Here is a 20,666-nt window from a genome sequence, read left to right as displayed (position 1 = left end):
ATCTGCTGCTGCTGCTGCTGCTGGTAGGAAACAAGAGGCGCTGGTGGCTCACGCCTGTCATCCAGGCTACTGGGGAGGCTGAGATCTGAGGATTGAGATTCAAAGCCAGCCTGGGCAGGAAAGTCCAGGAGACTCTCATCTCCAATAAACCACTAGAAATCAGAAGTGGTGCTGAGGCTCAAGTGGTAGAGCGCTCACCCTGAGCTGAAGAGCTGAGGGACAGCGCCCAGGCCCAGAGTCAAACAAAAAGGCCCCGAGCCCTGAGCCCCGGGTGGAGCCCAGGGCGCCCCGCCCCTCCGGGCCCGGCCCGGCCGCGGCGCCTTTAAGGTCGGCTGGGCCGTGATGTCAGCCAACAGCGCGGGCCGGGGCTGGAGGCCAGCAGGACCGACCGACAGACAGACGCGGGACAGAGGGACGCAGGACAGACCGGGCAGGGGACCCCGGGCCATGGGCCGCTTCCAGCTGGAGGACTTCGCAGCGGGCTGGGTCGGAGGTGAGCAGGGCATGGGGACCCCGGCGGGGGGGGGGGGGGGGGGGGGGGGACGGGGGAGGGAGGGGACTGGAGCCACAGGTGCCCGGGAGACCCCTCCCCCCCCACAGCCTGGCCCGGGTCCTGGCTATTGGGTTCCTTCCCGGGATCGCCTCCCCCCCTAGCTGTGCTGGGGCTGTGGGTGCTTTATTATTATTATTATTATTATTGATGATGATAATGATGATGATGTTGTTACTGCCAGTCCTGGGGCTGGAACTCTGGGCCTGGGCGCTGTCCCTGAGCTCTTCAGCTCAAGGCTGGCCCTCCACCACTTGAGCCACACCCAGCGCCACTTAAGGCTTTTTCGGTGTCTGTGGTGCTGAGGAATCGAACCCAGGGCCTTGGGCGTGTTAGGTGAGCGCTCTCCCCCAGAGCCGCCTTCCCAGCCCTGGAGCTGTCTTCAAAAGGGTATTCTCTCCCCCCCCCCCACACACACACCCTTTTCTTGTCTCTCATTCACACGCACACGCGTGTGCTCATCATTTCCTATCTCTACTGCGTGTTCCTTCCTGACGCACCGGGCCGCGCTGCACAGGCATCCGCCTTGGGGATGAACGGGGAGGTTGGTTCGCTTGATCCTCTGTCACTCGGTTTTCTAGCTTCTGACACGAATGATGTTTCTTCTTTAAACAATCTTTGAACAAGCTGTTTCTTAAATGAATGGGATTTAACATTTTTTTTTTAGTTGTAAAGATACTGTACGGAGGGGTTGCAGTTACAGGAGTAAGGCACTGAGTGCATTTCCTATGAGCATTGTTACCTCCTCCTTTGTTTTTTCCTTCCCCTCCCTTTCCTCCCCAACTCCCCAACTCCTCCCTCCCGGCCCCAAGTTGTAAAGTTCATTTTCAACATAGTGTCTTGTACATCTCTTTGTTGCAGTGGGTCAACCTGTATCCTTACTACCGCATTTTGTTATTTCTCTTCCCCTCCCCAGATTAGAACAAGATGCAGGGCACCGGAATCTAATACAATGACAACAGGGGTTATACCATGGGGGAAGAACATACAAAGAAACAAGAACAACAACAAAAAAAAATCACATAGTACATTAAAAACAACAACGACAAAGAAAAAGCCTTGTGTCCCTGTCTTGGGGTTCATTTCACTTAGCATCACCTTATATGGTCATATGTACGTAGCTTTTGACCTTTTCTGCTTGTCTGGTAGGATTATCCTAGACATATACTAATTATTGCAAATAAGTTCTTTGCAGGGCAAGGTCTGGCTTACTTTACATAATATAAATTTTTCCATGTCTTTCCATTTCCTAACAAATGGGGCAGTGACATTCTTTCTGATGGAGACGTAGAATTCTTATATATATACTTATATATATATATATATATATATACATATATATAATTTTCTTGATCCTGAATGGTATTTTGTATTATCTTTTCCCATCAAGTTTTAGCTTTCTTGAACATAGCACGGAGCAACCCTCAGATTCAACCGAAGGACCTTTTAATTATGTATAGCAAAAAGCAGAAGTTCATGCTATTCATCCTTTACATAATAAACTCAATTAAGTTTAAAAAAAGACTCCATGAGCCTTAGAGATCTTAAAGAAACTTGCACATGCGGAAAGAAGTTTCTATAAGGTTATTCTCAAATACATCCCTCCCCAGCGAAAAAGACACTGAGATTAAAACAAAAGAAATAAGAGCAAGAAACAGATCGGAGGTGAAGTCCTCTCCTGGCAGGAGTTCGCGTCTCTCCTGCCCGCTCTCCCCTCGGTGCCTGCTTCCAGGGTGGTGGGCGGTGGTTCTCTTGGCACCCTGCACCCTTGGGCTGGGCCCAGCCCTGCCCTCTTGTCCCACCAGTGGAGGCTGGACACACCCACACCCTCTGTAGACAAGCCTCGGATCATTTGGAAAGGCAGATGAAGAGGGAAGAGCTTCAAGCCACCGCTTTCTGTATCAGACCAGATTTGACGGGCTTCAGGGGGCTGGTTTATGAACTGGCCTGGGGGGGGGGCAGTGATTGGGTCCACAAGGCTCAAGGTGGCTCTGATTGGGCCAAACCCTCTCCATCATCAACACAGAGCTGATAGACACTGTCTGGTTCTGAGACTGTTCTTTGTGAATGCTGGTGTACCTTTGTTTTACCTTCATGAAAGTGATGGAGAATGTATGGACACTTAGTAGGTGTCAGGTGCCACACACACACACACACACACACACACACACACACACACACACACACACACACACACACACACACACACACACACACACACACACACACACACACACACACGGTTGGTCGTGGGGCTTGAACTCTGGGCCTGGGTGCTGTCCCTCAGCTCTTCAGCTTAAGGTGAGTGCTCTACCACTTGAGCTACAGCGCCACTTCCGGTTTTCTGGTGGTTTATTGGAGATAGGAGTCTCACGGTCTCTCCTGCCCGGGCTGGCTTTGAACCGCGATCCTCAGATCTCAGCCTCCTGAGTAGCTAAGATGACAGGCGTGAGCCACCAGCACCCAGCTGCTCTGTATATTTTTAAAGCTACTTCATTGAGATTTATTTCACATACCATGAGAATTCTCCCATTGAATGTATATAGTTCTATGGGGTTTTTTTCCATATCTTTTATCAAGTGGCTGAAGCGTTGCTTATAAATTAGCAGTAGAACATTTTCATCCCCAGAAAGACCTCCCAGACCCACAGACAGCTGAGCCTCGCCCCTCCCCTGTCTCCCAAAACAAATCACGCATCTACTTTGGGCAAATTTGCATACATTTGTATTCTTTTCTGTGAAAAGGTCCAGTGCATCTATAGCTTTTCTCAGGGAATCTGAAACAAAACAAAGCAAGAAAAAAACAACCAAAAACCTTCAGAAGGGATAACAGCCACTTCTGAGCACCTTCTAGAAGTTCAGGCTCTCTGCTAGGACTTCACGTACATCACGTCGTGACCATAGAGCAGGACCTATTATTCTCACCTGCACCTCTGAAAAGGGCAGTTTAGAGAAGTAACCTGCAGGCAAATTAAAACCTCCTGGAGATTCCCTTCACCTCCTCTCGCTCTCTTAATTTTCATTCATTCATTCATTCAAACTGGGGTTTGAACTTACGGCCTCCTGCTCTCCCTTTGCTATTTTCCTTTCTCAAAGCTTGGCACTCGACTATTTGAGTCACACCTCCACTTCTGACTTTTTGCTGGTTAATTGGAGGTAAGAGCCTCTTGGCTTTGTCTGCCCAAGTTGGCTTTGAACTTTGATCCTCAGATCTCAGTCTCCTGAGTAACTGGGGAGTGGCTAGTATTACAGGCAGGAGCCATTCAGGAAGGCCATTCCCACCCTTTTAAGTTGAAATCCACACGATATAAAATCAACCATTTTAAGGTAACACAATCCAGAAGCATCTGGTACCTTCACCATGCCCAAACGGCCCCCTCGCTGTAGCTCCAAAGCATTTTCCTAATAACTATGACATTAAAATGGCAGCCAGAGCTAAAGAATCCTAGGGCAGAGGAAGCTGCTGATGGCTCATAAATGACTTTGACTTTGCCTGGACTATTTCTTGTAAATGCATAGATCAAAGATAAATAGAAGGGGCTGGGATGGTGGCTCAGTGGTAGAGTGCTTGCCTTGCATGCATGAGGCCCTGGGTTCGATTCCTCAGCACCACATGAGCAGAAAAAGCCAGAAGTGGTGCTGTGGCTCAAGTGGTAGAGCGCTCGCCTTGAGCTGAAGAGCTGAGAGACAGTGCCCAGGCCCAGAGTTCAAGCCCCATGACCGACAAAAATAAGTAAACAAATAAGTAGAATTTGAGCTCAGCTACTCAGGAGTAACCAGTAAGACATCCTATCCAATAGGATAGAATAAGAAGGCAACCACACAACCAATCAAATGCGGCCATGAGTTCCCTAATGATTCTGTAGTCAGCGTGGTCTGTGTGGCCAGTGGTGGTCCACATACAGCCAAGTGTGCAGCAGGTGACACCACCCAGGCTGGTGTAAGCACACTATGTTTGCCCAAGACAAAAATCATCTAGGATACTCTTCTTTCTCCCTCTTGCCCTCTCTCCCTCTTTTCTTTTCCCCATTGTGCAGTATTGAGATTTGAACTCAGGCCCTCATCTTTGTTGTTGCCCTCCAACAACTTGTTTACCTCCTTTTGGCTTCAGGTTTTTTTTTCTGATAAGGTCTCACATTTTCGCCAAGTGGCTGGCCTCAGACTAAGAGTCTCCTATCTGTGGCTTCCAAATAGCCGGAGTCACAGACACATGCCAACACGCCCGGCATTGACTGTAAATTTCTTCCAGCTTTACTTCCACATCTCTCTTTTAGAAGCCTCCCGCTTCGGTAGCTTTGGTGGAGCTCTTCAGCCACGTCTACGTTGGAGCTACTTGCATCATTGTTTTGCTGAGCAAATGCTTTACAATTTTATTGGACTTCAGTTTGTTTATTTTTTAGCCAGACCAAAGAAGATCCTGTACTCATTACACCAACACGAGCTGTTCTCCTTCATCCCAGCCCGGCTACCTACTAACCTACTTTCTGTCTTTACAGACTACCCAAGTCTGGATCACTCATATAAGTAGAATTATACAGAATGTTGCCTTCTATGTCTGGCCTCTTTGTCTTCACACTAATGTGTTTTTGAGGTTCCTCTGTGTGCTAGCACGGCGCAGTAATTCTTTCCTGTTCAGTTCTTTCCTGTTCATCGCTCAGTGGCTGTGCCTTGGTTTATTCTTATACATCAACTGATGGGTACTTGGGTGGTTCCAACCATTTTTTTTTTGTTATTGTCTTTGTCAGATATGGGGTTTGAACTCTGGGCCTGGGCGCTGTCTCTCAGCTCTTCAGTTCAAGGCTAGTGCTCTACCACTTTGAGCCAGAGCGCCACTTCCGGTTTTCAGGTGGTTCATTGGAGATAAGAATCTCACAGGGACTTTCCTGCCCAGGCTGGCTTTGGGCCACGATCCTCAGATCTCAGACTCCTGAGTAGCTAGGATGACAGGCCTGAGCCATTGGTGCCTGGCCTGTTCCCACAGTTTGTGCATGTGTGTGTAGGTACTCGTTGGCATAGCTGTTTTTAATTCTTGGGGGTATAGCTAGGAGCGGAATTGCTGGCAGTCATTCCATGTGTAGCTTTTTTTTGAGGAATGGTTAAATTGTTTTCTACAGTGACTGTTACATACAGAGTTCCAGTTTCTCTACATCTTTGCCAATAGCTGCTATTTTCTTTTTTTTTAAATAGAATATTCCCATCTTAGCAGGTATGAATGTGAATCTCACTATAATTTTGATAAGCATTTCCCTAATGACAAGTGATTTTGAGCATTTATTCATGTATTTCTGTATTTGTATTCTTTAGAGAAATGTCTATTCAAATCCCATATCCTTATAAAAATTCATATTTGCCCCACAGAGCTCTTAATGTATTCTAGATACCAGACTTTTTTCAGATATATGACTTGTAAATGTTTTTCCCATTCTACAGGTTCTCTCTACTTTCTTTCTTTCGTTCTTTCATTCTTTCTTTTTCTCTCTTTTTTGTTGGTCGTGGGGCTTGAACTCTGGGCCTGGGCGCTGTCCCTCAGCTCTTCAGCTCAAGGTTAGCGCTCTACCACTTGAGCCACAGCACCACTTCCAGCTTTTTCTGCTTATGTGGTGCTGAGGAATCAAACCCTCATGCATGCAAGGCAAGCACTGTACCACTGAGCCACCTTCCCAGCCCCTTTACTTTCTTGAGATTGTCCTATGACATACAGAAAGCTTTTGATTTGTACAAAGTCCATTTCATCTGTATTTTGTTTTATTTATTGGTACTAATTGTGCTTTTGGTGTCCTATTTAACAGCTCATCACAAATCTCAGGTCATGAACCCTGATGCGTCTGATGGTTTTGTAGTTCTGTCTTTTCTGTTGAGGCCCTTGATCTGGTTTGGTTTTGTGTTTTGAATCCACTTGGGATATGGTGTAAGGTGGGAGGACTAACCTCATTCCCTCTCGTATGGATATACAATTGTCTCAGCACTGCTGCGGCTTCTCCAGATGGAGCCCGGGTCTGACTCCATTTTCTTCACTTTGCTTGATAGTTGAACCAGTGCCTCGTACATTGGAAGCGCCCCCTAGCTAGTGAGTGCTGGACTGAAAGAGCAAATACGTGTGCCCCAAACCTATGTCCTATGCCAGGATCCAGATGGTAGGAATTTAGAACCACCACCACCCCAAAGAGCCCGGATGGGAAGTGACCAGGTGTCCTCTGATCTGCAGGTGCAGCCAGTGTCCTTGTCGGCCATCCCCTGGATACAGTCAAGGTAGCATCACCACGCTTCCCCCGGGGGCTGGGGAAGCGCTCTGGGATGGGACCACCCTTGGGACTTGAGCCTGCTGTTTCTGATCCCCCAGCCAATCCCCAGCCGGGGGCAGGCTCTCTGCCTCCCAGCCCAGAATGGGTGTGGGGGGGGGGTACCCGGAATCCTGGTCTGGAATGGCTCTCTTCTTGTTTGTTGGCAGTGATTTTGTTTCTGTGACTGTCTCTTCTGCCTGCAGGTTCTCTCAGGTTGGTAGGGGCAGGGCGGGGTCCCCCCAGATTTCCCAAGGAGCCGAGCCATCGGGAAAAGCTTCGCGTGTGAGGCGGCACCTGAACCCCAGATGTGAGGATTAGAGAGGCTGTAGGCTGTGTGTGTGTGGGGGGGGGTAGCAGGGTGGAGGCGGGGAGGGAGGGGCGCCGGGAGTGTGTGCGTGGGGGTTAGTTAGTGCTTGGGAAACTCCATGTGCTCGGCTTTGGGGTGCATCTGGGTCTAGACGGCAGCTGCCCAGCAGAATTTGGGCAAGACGGGTCCGTGGGTCCTCAGAGGAGCTTGAGGGACAGGTTAGAACTCGGGTCCACGGTGGGAGTGGGGGGCCTCGTAGCACGAGGAGGCGTGGGGTGTGGGGACTGTGTGGATAGCAGGGTCCTCCCGGCATTGGGGTGAGCACAGAGGCAGAGAGGGTGAGGAGGCTCGCCACAGGTCACGTGGGTTAAACACTGAGGGACGAGCGTCTGCAAAGGGACGCACTTGGACCCCATCCCATCCTACCACCCGTGGGTCCCGAGTGACCCACAGGGCTCAGCTGTTCCCTGGGAGCGTGGCCACCCATCGCCCGCCCTCACCTCGCACTGGACCCCTGAGGCCCGCCTCGGGCGGATGCTCTACACCCCTTGCCGTCCTCCGCATTGCTCCACATAGGCCTGCTGGCTGCTGCTTCTGCTTTTTATCTTTGGTCGGTCGTGGGTCTTGAACTCTGGGCCTGGGTGCTGCCCCTCAGCTCTTCAGCTCCAGGCGAGCGCTCTACCCCTTGAGCCACAGCCCCATTTCCAGTTTTCTGATGGTTCATGGGAGATCAGAGTCTCACGGACTTTCCTGCCCGGGCTGGCTTTGAACCACGATCTTCAGATCTCAGCCTCCTGAGTAGCTAGGATGACAGGCGTGAGCCACCGGCGCCCGGCCATACTGGCTTCTTGATGAACAGATCCGCCTTTTGTCTTCCCTGTTTGAGGTAACTGTGTAAGTAGAGAGGAGGCTGTTCAGCTGGTGGAAAGCACAGCTGTAATGCAGAGCCAGATGCAGCCTCGCACTGGCTGCGTGGCCTTTCCCCAGAGTGGCCCCTTCCAGGTCTCCTGCCTCCCTATGTCTTCCCGTGCTGTTCCCCGCACAGAGTGTAGCTTTTCCAATCACCTGAAACCCGGTCCTACATCCTGGGCTCAGCTGCCACCTCATCCGAGAAGGAAGGGCAGGTGCCTGTTTACTCTGGAACATCCTCCTTCCTTCTGGCTGACATTTTCTCTTGAGTCTCCGCCCACGGAGAAAGGCCTGGCATATCCACATTACAGTCTACCTTCTTGCAATGCAGGGCATAGCTCTTCACCTCCCGAAGCCTCCATTTTCTTTTCTTTTTCTTTTTCTGACGGTTGTGGGGCTTGAACTCTGGGCCTGGGCGCTGTCCCTCAGCTCTTCAGCTCCAGGCGAGCGCTCTACCACTTGAGCCACAGCACCACTTCCGGTTTTCTGGTGGTTCGTGGGAGATCGGAGCCTCACGGACTTTCCTTGCCGGGGCTGGCTCGATCCTCAGATCTCGGCCTCCTGAGTAGCTAGGTTGACAGGCGTGAGCCACTGGCGCCAGGCCAGACCTCCATTTTCTTGCCTATAAAATGACTCCTCTCTGGTTAAAGTTGGTCACAGGAGTTGGTCACATTGAAGACAGAGCCAGGAGCGAGATAGTCCCACTCCAGTGAAGCGAGGTCCAAGTTATCGTAATCCCAGCTACGTGGCCAGAAGTTGAAGGCCAGCTCCTGCAGATCTGATGAGCCCCAGGCTGAAAACCAAAATGCTAACGAAAGGCTTGGGGATGTGGCCCAAGTGATCGAGCACTTACCTATTGTGCACGAGGCTTCTTTTGGGGCTTTGGGATGTGACTGATCTCTGAGCACTCGCTCCCCCCATGCTTCCCTCTCTCCGCAGGCCCGCCTGCAGGCCGGCACCGGCTACGGGAGCACACTCGGTTGCATCCGCACGGTATACCAGAGGGAGAGCGTAAGTGACCCTTGGTTGGGCAGCCTGAGCCTCCTCGACACAGGGGACCAGCCTTGCTCCCTGTCCGTATGTCAGACGGGCACATGCTCATTCTTGCTCATCAACCTCTTTGACCTAGCATTCACCCTACGTTATATTACCTTAACTTACCTGTCCCCTGTCCCTGGTGCCCCTCCCAACGTTATTGTCAAGGGGGAAAGTGGTGTGTGTGTGTGTGTGTGTGTGTGTGTGTGTGTGTGTGTGTGTGTGTGTGTGTGCTCCCTGGAGAAAGCTTGAAGAGTTTTGGAACCACAGTGTGGAAAATTCCTACAAAAAAAAAAAACCCCAACGTAACCTGTGTGTCTGTCAAGTAGGAATGAGGGCTCTTCACAGGAGAAACCAAAGAATTCTCCCTTCTGGAGAGAGGATTAGCCAGAGACTTCCCAAGTCATGCTTTAGGGGAATTGGAAATAAAATTTCAAACTCAGGATGGTCTGACCCAACTTCAAGAAGCAGTCAAGTGCCGGGTGCCAGTGGTTCACGCCTGTCATCCAAGCTACTCAGGAGGCTGAGATCTGAGGATCGCAGTTCAAAGCCAGCTGGGGCAGGAAAGTCCATGAGACTCTGATCTCCAATGAGCCACCAGAAAACCAGAAGTGGCGTTGTGGCTCAAGTGGTAGAGCGCTGGCCTTGAGCTGAAGAGCTGAGGGACAGTGCCCAGGCCCAGAGTTCAAGCCCCATGACCAACAAAAAAAAAAAAGAAAGAAACAGCCAACTGCAAGCCTTGTTTGTAGCACAGCCTTGTAGGTTTTCCTTGAGTCCCGGAAATCTAGCCCATTATGACCATTGTGTCTGCTGGGCTTGATTCTCCCAAGTGCCCTCCTCTAAGTTCCTTGATCATGTCCAAGTACATCCCGGCTTCCTGGTGGTGTCTTCGCCCTCTTGATTGGTGTCTTGAAAGTCAGAGCGATCGCTGCAAACCCAGTACTTAGTGTTCCGGGGTAATCCTGTGCCACTCCTAGATCTTTTGAAAGGTGGCCATTGATTCTTCCTCTTGGCACACATTCCCCACACTGTCTGCCCGCCAGCGAACCAATCCCACAGCCTCAGTGCTGACTTTGGATGGGATTTCTCAGACTCCACAGAGCTCCTGGCTAGGCCGTGTCCCAAGTTATTGACCGACCTTCGTTATGGAGAAGAGCCTGGAGCAAGTGCTTGTGTGCATTTGTGTGTGTGTGTGCGTGTACACACTCGTCCGAGTGGCCTGTCTGTGGCAGCCAGGTGCAGCACACATGGCCGGCATTTCTATCTTGTGCACGGTTTTGTCCATTATCAGTTGGTACCATCTTTGGCAAGTGTGTGTGTGTGTGTGTGTGTGTGTGTGTGTGTGTGTGCAGTCCCAACTCCTCCAAGAGCCTATGGAATGTTCTAGTGTTCCTCAGAGCATCTGTTGGTAACCATTGAGAACGGGTTCCAGGAAAGACCCCAACTCCAGGGAACAGCACTGCACCCAGCCTCTGACATCCTGTATGTGGTGCCAGCTCCTTCCTGTGCCCTTCCAGGCTCCCTGGCCAGGGATCCCATGCTCAGGAGCCCCATCTGAAGACGAGCTCCTCACGACAGGCTGCATGGAGTGAACTATCATCATCTGTCCGTTTGTCTGTCCCTAGCAAACCGCCCACCCGGGAGTGGCCGTCCCCACCATGTCTCGGTTCTCATCAGCCCCATAGTGGATGTTTCCACCCCTCCCCCTCTCCTGCAGGCCCTAGAGAGACAGGCCCAGGGCATCCTGGGAAATCTGTTCCTGGCTCGGAGTCTCTCTCTCTCTCTCTCTCTGGGTTTTGCCACAGGTGTCCGGCTTCTTCAAGGGCATGTCCTTCCCCCTGGCCAGCATCGCTGTCTACAACTCGGTGGTGTTTGGGGTCTTCAGCAACCTGCAGAGGTTCCTCAGCCAGCACCACTGCGGGGAGCCTGAGGCCGGTCCTGGACGCCACCTGTCTGACCTGCTCCTGGCCAGCATGGCGGCCGGCTTGGTCGCTGTCGGGCTGGGCGGGCCCGTGGACCTCATCAAGATCCGGCTACAGATGCAGACACAGCCGTGTCGGGAAGGTAAGAGTTCGGGGGAGGGAAGCCTGGTGCCCGGGGCAGCCTGAGGCACTTCTCGGAGTCACCGCATCTGGGCTGTGATGGTTAATATCCTGTCATTGAGTGAGCAGGTGTGTGTGTGATCACGGCATTGCGGACAGTATCGCTCTTTTCTCTGTAGCCATAACTACCATCTGTTACATTGGCACGTGCCAGGCCCCCGTGAAGGGCTCTGGCTGGTTTCTCTGAATACAGGAGGCCCTTGCTCAAAAAGGGTCTGTGTGCCAGGTGCCGGTGGCTCACGCCTGTCATCCTAGCTCCTCAGGAGGCTGAGATCTGAGGATGGAGGTTCAAAGCCAGCCTCAGCAGGAAAGTCCGTGAGACTCTTATCTTGAGCTGTGGCTCGAGTGGAAGAGCGCTCGCCTTGAGTTGAAGAGCGCAGGGACAGCGCCCAGGCCCAGAGTTCAAGCCCCATGACTGACCAAAAAAAAGGAGGGGGGTAACCACATTTTACAATGACAGTAGCATGAGACGCTTGGGCTGAAGAAGAGGGAAGGGGCAGGCATGTGTCATGCAGAGCAGAGCACAGCTCACGTGTCTGATGCGTATGAATCCTGAACATGAGCCACTGCTAAGGGTGACGGGTCGGCTCCCTCACCCTGGGGAGACTGAGGCACAGAGCGGCTCCACAGCCGCTCTCCTCCAGGAGGAGGTCCGACGGCGCTCACCAACCAAGCCTCTGCTTCTGCTCCAGGGTTGAGTAGACGCTGTAGCTCTGCCACCCGGCGTATTTCCTTCCAGGAATCCCTCCAGGAAAGGAGGGCAGGCGTCGTTTTCTTCAACTTTCTAGACCAGAAGTAGAAAAGGCAAAGACTCATTGGGACCAGGAAGCAGAGGTGTCCAGGAGGTGTGTCCCCTCCTAGTTTTGTTCAGACTCTACATTGAACACGAATGCATCTCACCCTCCACCTTCCTCTGCTATTGGAAAAGCCAGCTTAGGTATCTGAGAGGCAGTTGGAAATAGTGAGGACTGCGGCCCAGTGGACTTCCTTCCTTCCAAGGGGGTGGCATGATCCGCCCCCCCTGCCCAGTGGACTTCCTTCCTTCCAAGAGGGTGGCATGACCCGCCCCCCCTGCCCAGTGGACTTCCTTCCTTCCAAGGGGGTGGCATGACCCGCCCCCCCTGCCCAGTGGACTTCCTTTCTTCCAAGGTGTTGGCATGACCTGTGTACCACATCCCTGGATGCATAGAACCTCAGATAGTCCCTTTCCTTTCCTTTTTCCTTTCCTCTTTTTTTTTTTTTTTTTTGTCAGTCGTGGGCCTGGGCACTGTCCCTCAGCATTTCAGCTCCAGGCGAGCGCTCTACCACTTGATCCACAGTGCCACTTCCGGTTTTCTGGTGGTTTATTGGAGATCAGAGTCTCACGGACTTTCCTTCCCGGGCCAGCTTTGAACCACGATCCTCAGATCTCAGCCTCCTGAGTAGCTAGGATGACAGGCGTGAGTCACAGCACCTGGATTCCTTTGAAGGAGACACAGAGAGAGAGAGAGAAAGAGAGAGAATTTGACTGTTCTGAAAATTCTGAGACGTTCAGTTGGAAATGGTTAGATAATTCAAGTGAAACCAAACCCTGTGTGACCCCAACTTCTGACAACGGCACAGATGGGACCAGGGCTGAGGAGGGCTGCAGGGGTAGGCTCTGCACTCTGGATCAGGCCTCTCTCCAGGTGACTTTGCTGACAAGAGCATCTCCAGGCAGCCGTGGGATCACGCTTGCCTTGTGGTGTTACCCCCGAGTTGCCAGTCCACTTTCGGGGGATGGACGTGCGGTGGGAGAGGCTACTCCCCACACTGAAGCTGGCTGCCCAGTGGCTTCTGGCTTCCCTGCTCTGGGGCACGTGAAAGGTGGACCAGAGGCCACTCACTCTGAGGTGAAGGCCTGGGTCATCTAGTTCGATGAGTGGCAAACAGCGACCCAGAAACTCCCAAGTGAACGTTGATGGTGAGCCAGGGTTGAAAATTTACAGACTGGGGAACATGTTCAGTCTGGAAGGGGCCACCTCTGCTGGTGACACATTAACGGGCTCCCTGTCCAACCCTGCAGAGACGCTAAGAGATTGTGCCGGGCTCCAAAGACAGTGTTATATTCTTTTGTACTCAATTACTTTCCACGTAATTAAAGCAACATATAAACTTATTTAAAATAGGTGGGTCCTCCTCCTCCTCTTCCTCCTCCTCCTCCTCCTCCTCTTCCTTCTTCCTCTTCCTCCTCCTCCTCCTCCTCCTCCTTCTCCTTCTTCTTCTTTGCCAGTCCTGGGCCTTGAACTCAGTAAGCCTCTTCGTGCTCAAGGCTAGCGCTCTACCACTTGAGCCATGGTGCCTCTTCTGGCTTTTCTCCTTATGTGGTACTGAGGAATCGAACCCAAGGCTTCTTGCATGCTAGGCAAGCACTCTACCACTGAGTCACTTTCCCAGCCCATTCTAAAATAGATGTGTAATTTTCTTTCTCTGTGTCTGTGTCTGTCTCTCCCTCTTACACACACACACACACACACACACACACACACACTCACTCACTGAATCAGTAGGGTAAGAATTTAGTTTCTGGCTTTAGGTGGACTGCCTCTAATTCTACCTGCACATAAGCTAAGAAACTGTGGGTGGGTGGCTGAAGATCACCAAGCATCAGTTTGTCTGAAAGGCAGATATAACAATAGTAATTACATTCCAATGGAGAAGGAATGGGATGACATTTCACACATGAAGATCTCAGCATGAGTCTAGCATGCTAAAAAACAAACAACAACAACAAAAAAACCACGAGAGCTGGGCACTAGTGGCTTACATCTGTAATCATAGCTACTCAGGAGGCTGAGTTCTGAGGATCATGGTACAAAACTAGTTTGGGCAGCAAAGTCCATGAGACTCTTATATCCACTAAACTTCCAAAAAAAAAAAAAAGCTGGAGGTAGAGCTGTGGTTCAAGTGGTAGAGCACTAGCCTTGATCAAAAGAAGCTCAAGGTTAGCACCCAGGCCTTGAGTTCAAGCCCCAGGACCAACAAACACACACACACACAGGACCAACACACACACACACAGGACCAACACACACACACACACACACACACACACACACACACACACACACACACACTTGGGCTGTTTACAGTTTGTTCTCTCCCCAAAACAGAATGTGACCAGCGACTTTGTTCATGAAGAGCTGCCTTCATTTCGTTTGCTCCCTGAACGTGTGGGTGATTAGATTCTCCAGGGGGTCAAAGGGTAGAGCCATTTTTCACATTCTTGGTGCATATTGTGAGATTGTTCTTCAGAAAGGCTGACAGCCTTACCCTAGCCGTTGCTCAAGTTTTCGGGGGAATTTCCACTTGGTGCTGAGGACTTTTTACACACTAACAGAAGTGATCGGGGGCGGTCCAAGCTCTCCCCACGCACGGGAGGTATTCTGGATGGCCAGGAGGGAGGGGAGTGTGAGGGGAGGGGATTTACTGAGGAAAGCTAGCAGGGTGGGCCCAGGTTCAGTGGGCGGTGCCTTCACAGTGCACCTTCCCGTTCAACATCATTACTATCCTTTGCATGACCACGAGCCTAACAGAGCCTCTGCCTACACCGGAAGTTGGAGCTGGGTCCTGGTGGCCAGCTACCCCCTGCTACCCAGCCAGAGAGTCCTATCCCAGAGGCCGATGGCCAGCTCTTAGGTCTGTGTTTTCGTTTAAAGCCCCCACCCAGCTTGGGGGAGGATAGGGGGACTTAACCATTTACTGTAGGCTGCTCATCTCGGTCCTTTGACCAGGCTCAGCTGCGCAGTTCTGTGAGAACTCACTCCTGGAATTCTCTTCCTTCACATAAATGCTTCCCGAGACCCCTCTGAAGTCTGGTGGAGTGGTAAGCAGAGGTCCTGGGTGCACAGCTCTCTGCCTGCCAGCCCACACTGTGTATGTAGAGGGGATACAGATACACAGGAAAGTAAGAAGGGGTTGAAAGGCCCCAACTCTGGCTGTGTGCATGAAGGGGCTGTTGATGAAGTCTTTGAGTGCGGGGTGGAGTTTTAGAGGTAGAGTCATGGGGAGAGAGGGTGTTTCAAACTAGGGAGAGCCAGGGAAAGGCAGGCATGCGGTGGGGGATGCAGCTGATTTATTTTACAGCGCATGGTGTGAGTGGATGTGGAGTTGTAGAGCGCACGTGTGCATCAGGATTCTCTCCACCAGACAGAGAAGAGGTTCGAACACCAGGAAGACTCAGGCAGAAAGACAGGTGCCCTCTCGCCCATCATCCTAGCTACTCCGGAGGCTGAGATCGGAGGATCGTGGTTCAAAGCCAGCCCTGGGCAGGAAAGTCTGTGAGACTCTGCTCTCCAATGAACCACCAGAAAACTGGACGTGGCGCTGTGGCTCACATGGTAGAGCGCTCACCTTGAGCTGAAGAGCTCAGGGACGGCGCCTAGGCCCAGAGTTCAAACCCCATGACGGACCAAAAAGACTCAGGCAGAGGTGTGTGGTAGGAAGGCGGACCCGGCCACGGGAGGTTGATATGGAGGTTACCCCAGCCCAGGGCCCCAGGCCGGGGAACAGAGGAGCGGTAGACAAACACCACCTGTGACACAGAACCAATAGCCATGTATGAGGAGCGTGTCAGAAATGGCCCCGGGATCCCGGCAGGGGCAGAATGTCTTCCTGAGGGAACTCGGTGTGCGACGAGGTGACCGTGCTGTCACCACCGCTGTTTTGGAGCCTGATTGGCTCCAGCGAGGGCATGGCCCAGTTGGCCCAGATGCTGTGACGCAAGGTGCCTGCTAGACGGACAGGGTCAAGCCAGGGGGATGGGCGGAGGGCGCGCCGGGCCCGGGGGTGACGATCAAAGCCACGGCATTAGGGGCCCATGCCAGGCAGGCGTAGGGACGAGGGAGGCCGAGGGTGAGAAGAACCAGGAAAGGGATCTGGGGAGGAGCTGAGCGTCAAGTGGGGTGAGCCGCCGTAACAGGCCGGCCGAGGCCACGGCGCACGCGCCAGGCTAATGCAGGAGGCTGTCAGCGCTGCCGCTCGCGAACAGGCGCTGTCAGTGGCTGGGTTTTACACGCGTGAGGCTTGGTTGTGTGACTTGCTCATACTCTTCCAGCCTCTCAAACCCCAGAGGCAGAGCCCCGGGGCCGTGCTATTACAGGTACCGAGGAAGGTAGAACTGATTCTAAAAGAGACATGGAGGAGAAGGAAAAGAAGAAGGAAGTTATTTTCCAAGTTGGGAGGAAAAGAACGAGAAAAGACAGAATTTTGTTGTTGTTGGTCCTGGGTCTTGACCTCGGGGCCTGGGCGCTGTCCCTCAGCTCTTCAGCTCAAGGCACGCGCTCTACCCCTTGAGCCACAGCGCGACTTCCAGTTTTCTGGTGGTTCATTAGAGATAAGAGTCCCATGGACTTTCCTGCCCTGGCTGGCTTTGAACCGTGACCCTCAGATCTCAGCCACCTGAGTAGCTACGATGACAGGCGTGAGCCACCACTGATGCCTGGCTTAAGACCGGAATTTTTGAGAGCAAGAGGAAGAGTATTGGGAGAGCTGATATCAGAAGGCCTCGCTCCGACATGTGTAAGATAATCTAGGTGGAGAAAGAGGACAGACGTTGCCCTATGCTGGATATGCCAAACAATACGACAGGCTGTGCTGAGAGGTAAGCAGGGAGGCCATCAAACCTGTTCTATAATATGAAGCCCTTTGGTAGAGTGCTTGCCTAGCCGCATGAAGCCCCGGGTTTGACTCCTCAGTACCAATAAACAGAAAAAGCCAGAAGTGGTGCTGTGGCTCAAGGGGTAAGAGTGCAGGCCTTGAACAAAACAAGCTCAGGGACAGCGCCCAGGCCCTGAGTTCAAGCGTCCGGACTGGCAAAAACAAACAAACAAAACATAAGATGTGTCACTCTCTAGAAGAAAATCCTCTTTTTCCGGTAGTGTGAGCTTGGGGAGCGGCAGCAGAAGTTTGGAAGACTTCCCTAGTACAGGGCAGGTATGATAGTAGACCGTGAGAAGTCACACACGGTCCCATCCAGCTCCTAAGGAAAGACTACGTGGAAAGTCAGAAAGCCTTGGGAACATGACAAGGGACACAAAATCCTGGAGCCAGCCCAGGACTATCCAGTCTGGGCCTTGGAGGGCACTGGATTGGGGCACTAGCAGCCCAGGAGCGGGAATGAAGCTTGTGGAGAGGCTTGGGTAAAGCGCTAGAACTCCTGGAGTCTAGACAGTTCCGGACTAGGTCTCCTTTTTCAAACTGTAGTCCCACATAGCTACCAGAGGCTGATGAAGGTACGTGCAACGTAATCAACCCTTGGAAGGCGATACGTTGTTGGTTGTTGGAGTCCACTGACCACAGCAAGCATTGTCCTCGATTTTGAACTTGCTGCCAGTCTTGGTTATTCTTGGCCCTCGATGATGAGCACCAGCGATCTTGGCTACAGGCCAGGACACCTGAGGTTGGCACGTCCAGTACTTTCAGAACCCAGAGTCATATCAGGACAGGTTCATAAACATAGGAATGACAGCTATTTCCTCTAAGGAAAGTGGATTTCTGCAGCGCGCATTTGAATCGAGTGCACTTGTCACCATTCTCCTTTAACACAGAAGCTGAAGGAGGCCACCAGTGCTCCTCCTGAAGAGGGGACGTGAACCCTCCACCCCTTTTGACAACGTGGAGGAGACAAAGGCAGCAAGGTCGAGTCCTTTGCACAGGGTTGTACAGCCCATAGCTGCTGAACAGGGATGCAAATGACCCCTGTGCAGGGCTTTTCCCACTAAAGCAGGAGCCTGTCTTGGCTTTCCGGGCCCTGGGGCAATTGCTAGACTCTTTAGAAAGTGGAACAAGGTGCTGGGAAGGTGGCTCAGTGGTAGAGGGCTTGCCTCCCATGAATGAGGCCCTGGGTTCGATTCCTCAGCTCCACATAAGCAGAAAAAGCCGGAAGTGGCGCTGTGGCTCAAGAGGTAGAGCGCTAGCCTTGAGCTGAAGAGCTGAGGGACAGCGCCCAGACCCAGAGTTCAGGAAGTAGGCACCAGGTTCCCATTGGTGAGACCCTGGGGACATGCCCGAAGGGTTTGGCGGTCTGCTAAGTGATGACCGTACTGGGTGCTACTAAACATCTCGGATGGGTGCGGTAGGTGGGATGAATGATTTAGGGAGATCATTGGAGTGTCGTTAGCCCAAGGGTCCAACAGCACAGGTGTCAGATGCTTGCTGAGCGGAGCCCATGAACTTGGCAGGCCACAATGCTGAACAATGTGCTCTGCTTTTAATGGCAGAGTGCTCACGATAAGAAATGAGCAAAGCTTGGCTTATCTTCACTATAGAAAAAAAAAAAAAAAGGAGAGAGCATCCTAGAGAAATTAAATAGACTTCACCAGAGAAGCATGTCTATGAGTTTCCAAGAGCTGTTTGCCAGTAACCCCCCAAATCAGCCTCGGAGAGTTACCAAAATGTAGTTTTCTCCAACTACAACCTATGCCGTGGTGTTACTGAGAACTCTGTTTTGTCTCAAGTGGAAGAAGTGATTTTCTTTGGAAGGGTGTGGTGACGTAGGGTCAATGCAATTGTCACGAATCAGCCTCGTACTTAAGAGCTCAACCTTTTAGTGAGCGTCCCTTATACCTCCTTTTAGAAATAAACTAATATAAATGAAGATAGAAAGCCAGAGGAGGCCAAGCCCAGAGGCTCAGGAGAGTGACTGGTCTCTACTAAAAAGATAAGACAGGAAGGGAAAGAAATCCAGTCGAGCCTCCTTGCCTCTGGGTATGACAAGGAAACTTCAGACTGACTCTGAATGAGGACTTTTCTCTTAACAAGAAAGGGGCGGGGCTGGAGGCGGGGCTCAGTTGGTAGATCGTTCGCTGGCCAATGAATGAAATCCAAAAAGGAAAAGGAAAAGAGGGGGATACACTCTCAACACAATGCTGGTGTCATAGAAAGCCCCGAAAGGCTGTAGGAATGTTCCCGATAAAGAGCTGGATGTTTCCGTTGGGAGACTTTGTCCCAGAGGGAGAAAATGCTACAGAGTTTACAGTGAGGTCAGATGAACAGTTTACAGATAGCAGATTAGATTAAAAGAGTATTACCAATGTAGATGTGTAAAACTGATTACTGTCCTTATCAGACTGCATGCTTACTCAGGAAATAGATTCAGAAGTATTTAGGGGTAGATAGAGTCCTGATGTTTGTGCAGAAGAGTTTCCTTATTGAAGAGGGGGGAAAAAGGTAAGATTTGGACCTTTTGACAACGCAGGTCAGTTGACCTGTGACTTGCCAGTAGAGTAGCCTGTAATCAGTAGCCCCTGAAAGCCACCACTACCCTAGTTGGGAGCTGGGAGAGGGCTAGAAGGAGCATCACAGTTTCTGGGGTTTGCACATGTGCCCCCCCCCCCCACCCCCCCACCATGCATTAAGCAAAGACTTGATCTCCAAAGTCTGAAGGTAATGGAGGCTTTGGGAGGCGGAGCCTAATGGGAGGCGGAGCCTAATGGGAGGAAGTGAGGTCTTTGGGGGGTAGTAGGACCCCGCCCCTCCCTTCCCCGTTCCCTTTTGCTTCGTGGATGATGAGGTGAGCTGGTTTGCCCCTCCTTGCTCCCTCACCACGAGATACTTGCTCATGACAAACCCAGCTTGGAAAGGGGCCTCCCAAACGGAGAACGTGAATCCTTTCCCTCCATCAGGTCTTTTCCCTTACGCCTTTCCTTACTGTCACAGAAAGCTGAGTTAGGGCTTCAGTATGACCTGGGATCCATGGAGAGCTGTGTCAGCATCTTCACGACGGTGGCCGCCACGCCAATTACATTAATCGGCACTTAGCGAATTCTCAAGCAATGAAGAGGCGATTGCTTAGGTCCCGAATGTAGGAGAATGGGAATTTCCTTACTGCTTACCCTGGAAAGAAAAGGAAGAGCCCCAGCTTCCTTCCCCTCCCACCCCCTCTCCCCAGCAAGCTGATCTGGCCGTTGGGCAAGCACCCTTTAAACATCTCCACCTCTAAACAAGAGGTGGTTTGTCTGTACATTGCCTTTCAATCAGTAACTCCTGACAGCCACCTCCTACCCACCCAGAGTTGATTCATGAAAACCTTGACTCTTGCTCAGGCCGGCTTGAGCTAGAGAGGAAAAACAGCCAGCCGGAGTTCACACAGAGCAACAAGGACATGTTTCCCATCTGAGGGCCACATCACCATGTGTTTGGGGGAGGAAAGGTATCTCAGGGGGCTTTCCATGACGGATCTTGCCCTAAGGAGCCTTGTGCCCCTGGCCCTGCCCCACCCCGATGGAGGGAATGCCAGAGGCTCAGACTGATGTCCTCACCGTGGGAGGTCTGGGATCTCGCCCTGTTCCCCAACACCCTGGGAAGAGGGGAGGAGTTTGTTCAAGCTTTCCTCTCAGGCAGATAGAAACCTTCCCTTGACCTCAGTCCACACCAGGTCAGCACTAGTGGCTCACGCCCGTCACCCCAGCTAGTCAGGAGGCTGAGATCTGAGGATCGTGGTTCAAAGCCAGCCCAGGCAGGAAA

At 51.9% G+C, this 20,666-nt stretch overlaps 1 protein-coding gene across 5 annotated transcripts in view; it reads left to right on the top strand.

Moving 5' to 3' along the window:
• Positions 1 to 350: 350 nt before the first annotated feature.
• Slc25a48 (solute carrier family 25 member 48) overlaps positions 351 to 20,666 on the top strand; it is a 33,937-nt gene continuing 13,621 nt past the window's right edge. Inside the window, exons 1-5 of one of the 5 annotated variants that reach the window (XM_042671328.1) lie at positions 366 to 493; positions 6,755 to 6,798; positions 7,034 to 7,043; positions 8,986 to 9,057; positions 10,887 to 11,145. In XM_042671328.1, the coding sequence (XP_042527262.1) occupies positions 10,908 to 11,145 (238 nt within the window). In that variant the 5' untranslated portion in view covers positions 366 to 493; positions 6,755 to 6,798; positions 7,034 to 7,043; positions 8,986 to 9,057; positions 10,887 to 10,907. Of the gene's footprint in view, positions 494 to 6,754; positions 6,799 to 7,033; positions 7,044 to 8,985; positions 9,058 to 10,886; positions 11,146 to 20,666 lie in introns of all 5 variants that reach the window. The other 4 variants (XM_042671327.1, XM_042671325.1, XM_042671326.1 and 1 more) reach the window with 4 other exon arrangements.

This window comes from Dipodomys spectabilis, unplaced genomic scaffold (assembly GCF_019054845.1).
Source record: "Dipodomys spectabilis isolate Male_0828 unplaced genomic scaffold, ASM1905484v1 ptg000611l, whole genome shotgun sequence".
In the NCBI taxonomy this organism is placed as follows: domain Eukaryota; kingdom Metazoa; phylum Chordata; class Mammalia; order Rodentia; family Heteromyidae; genus Dipodomys; species Dipodomys spectabilis.
The sequence above is the reverse complement of the archived record's forward strand: the minus strand, read 5'-3'. Positions and strand labels throughout refer to the sequence as shown.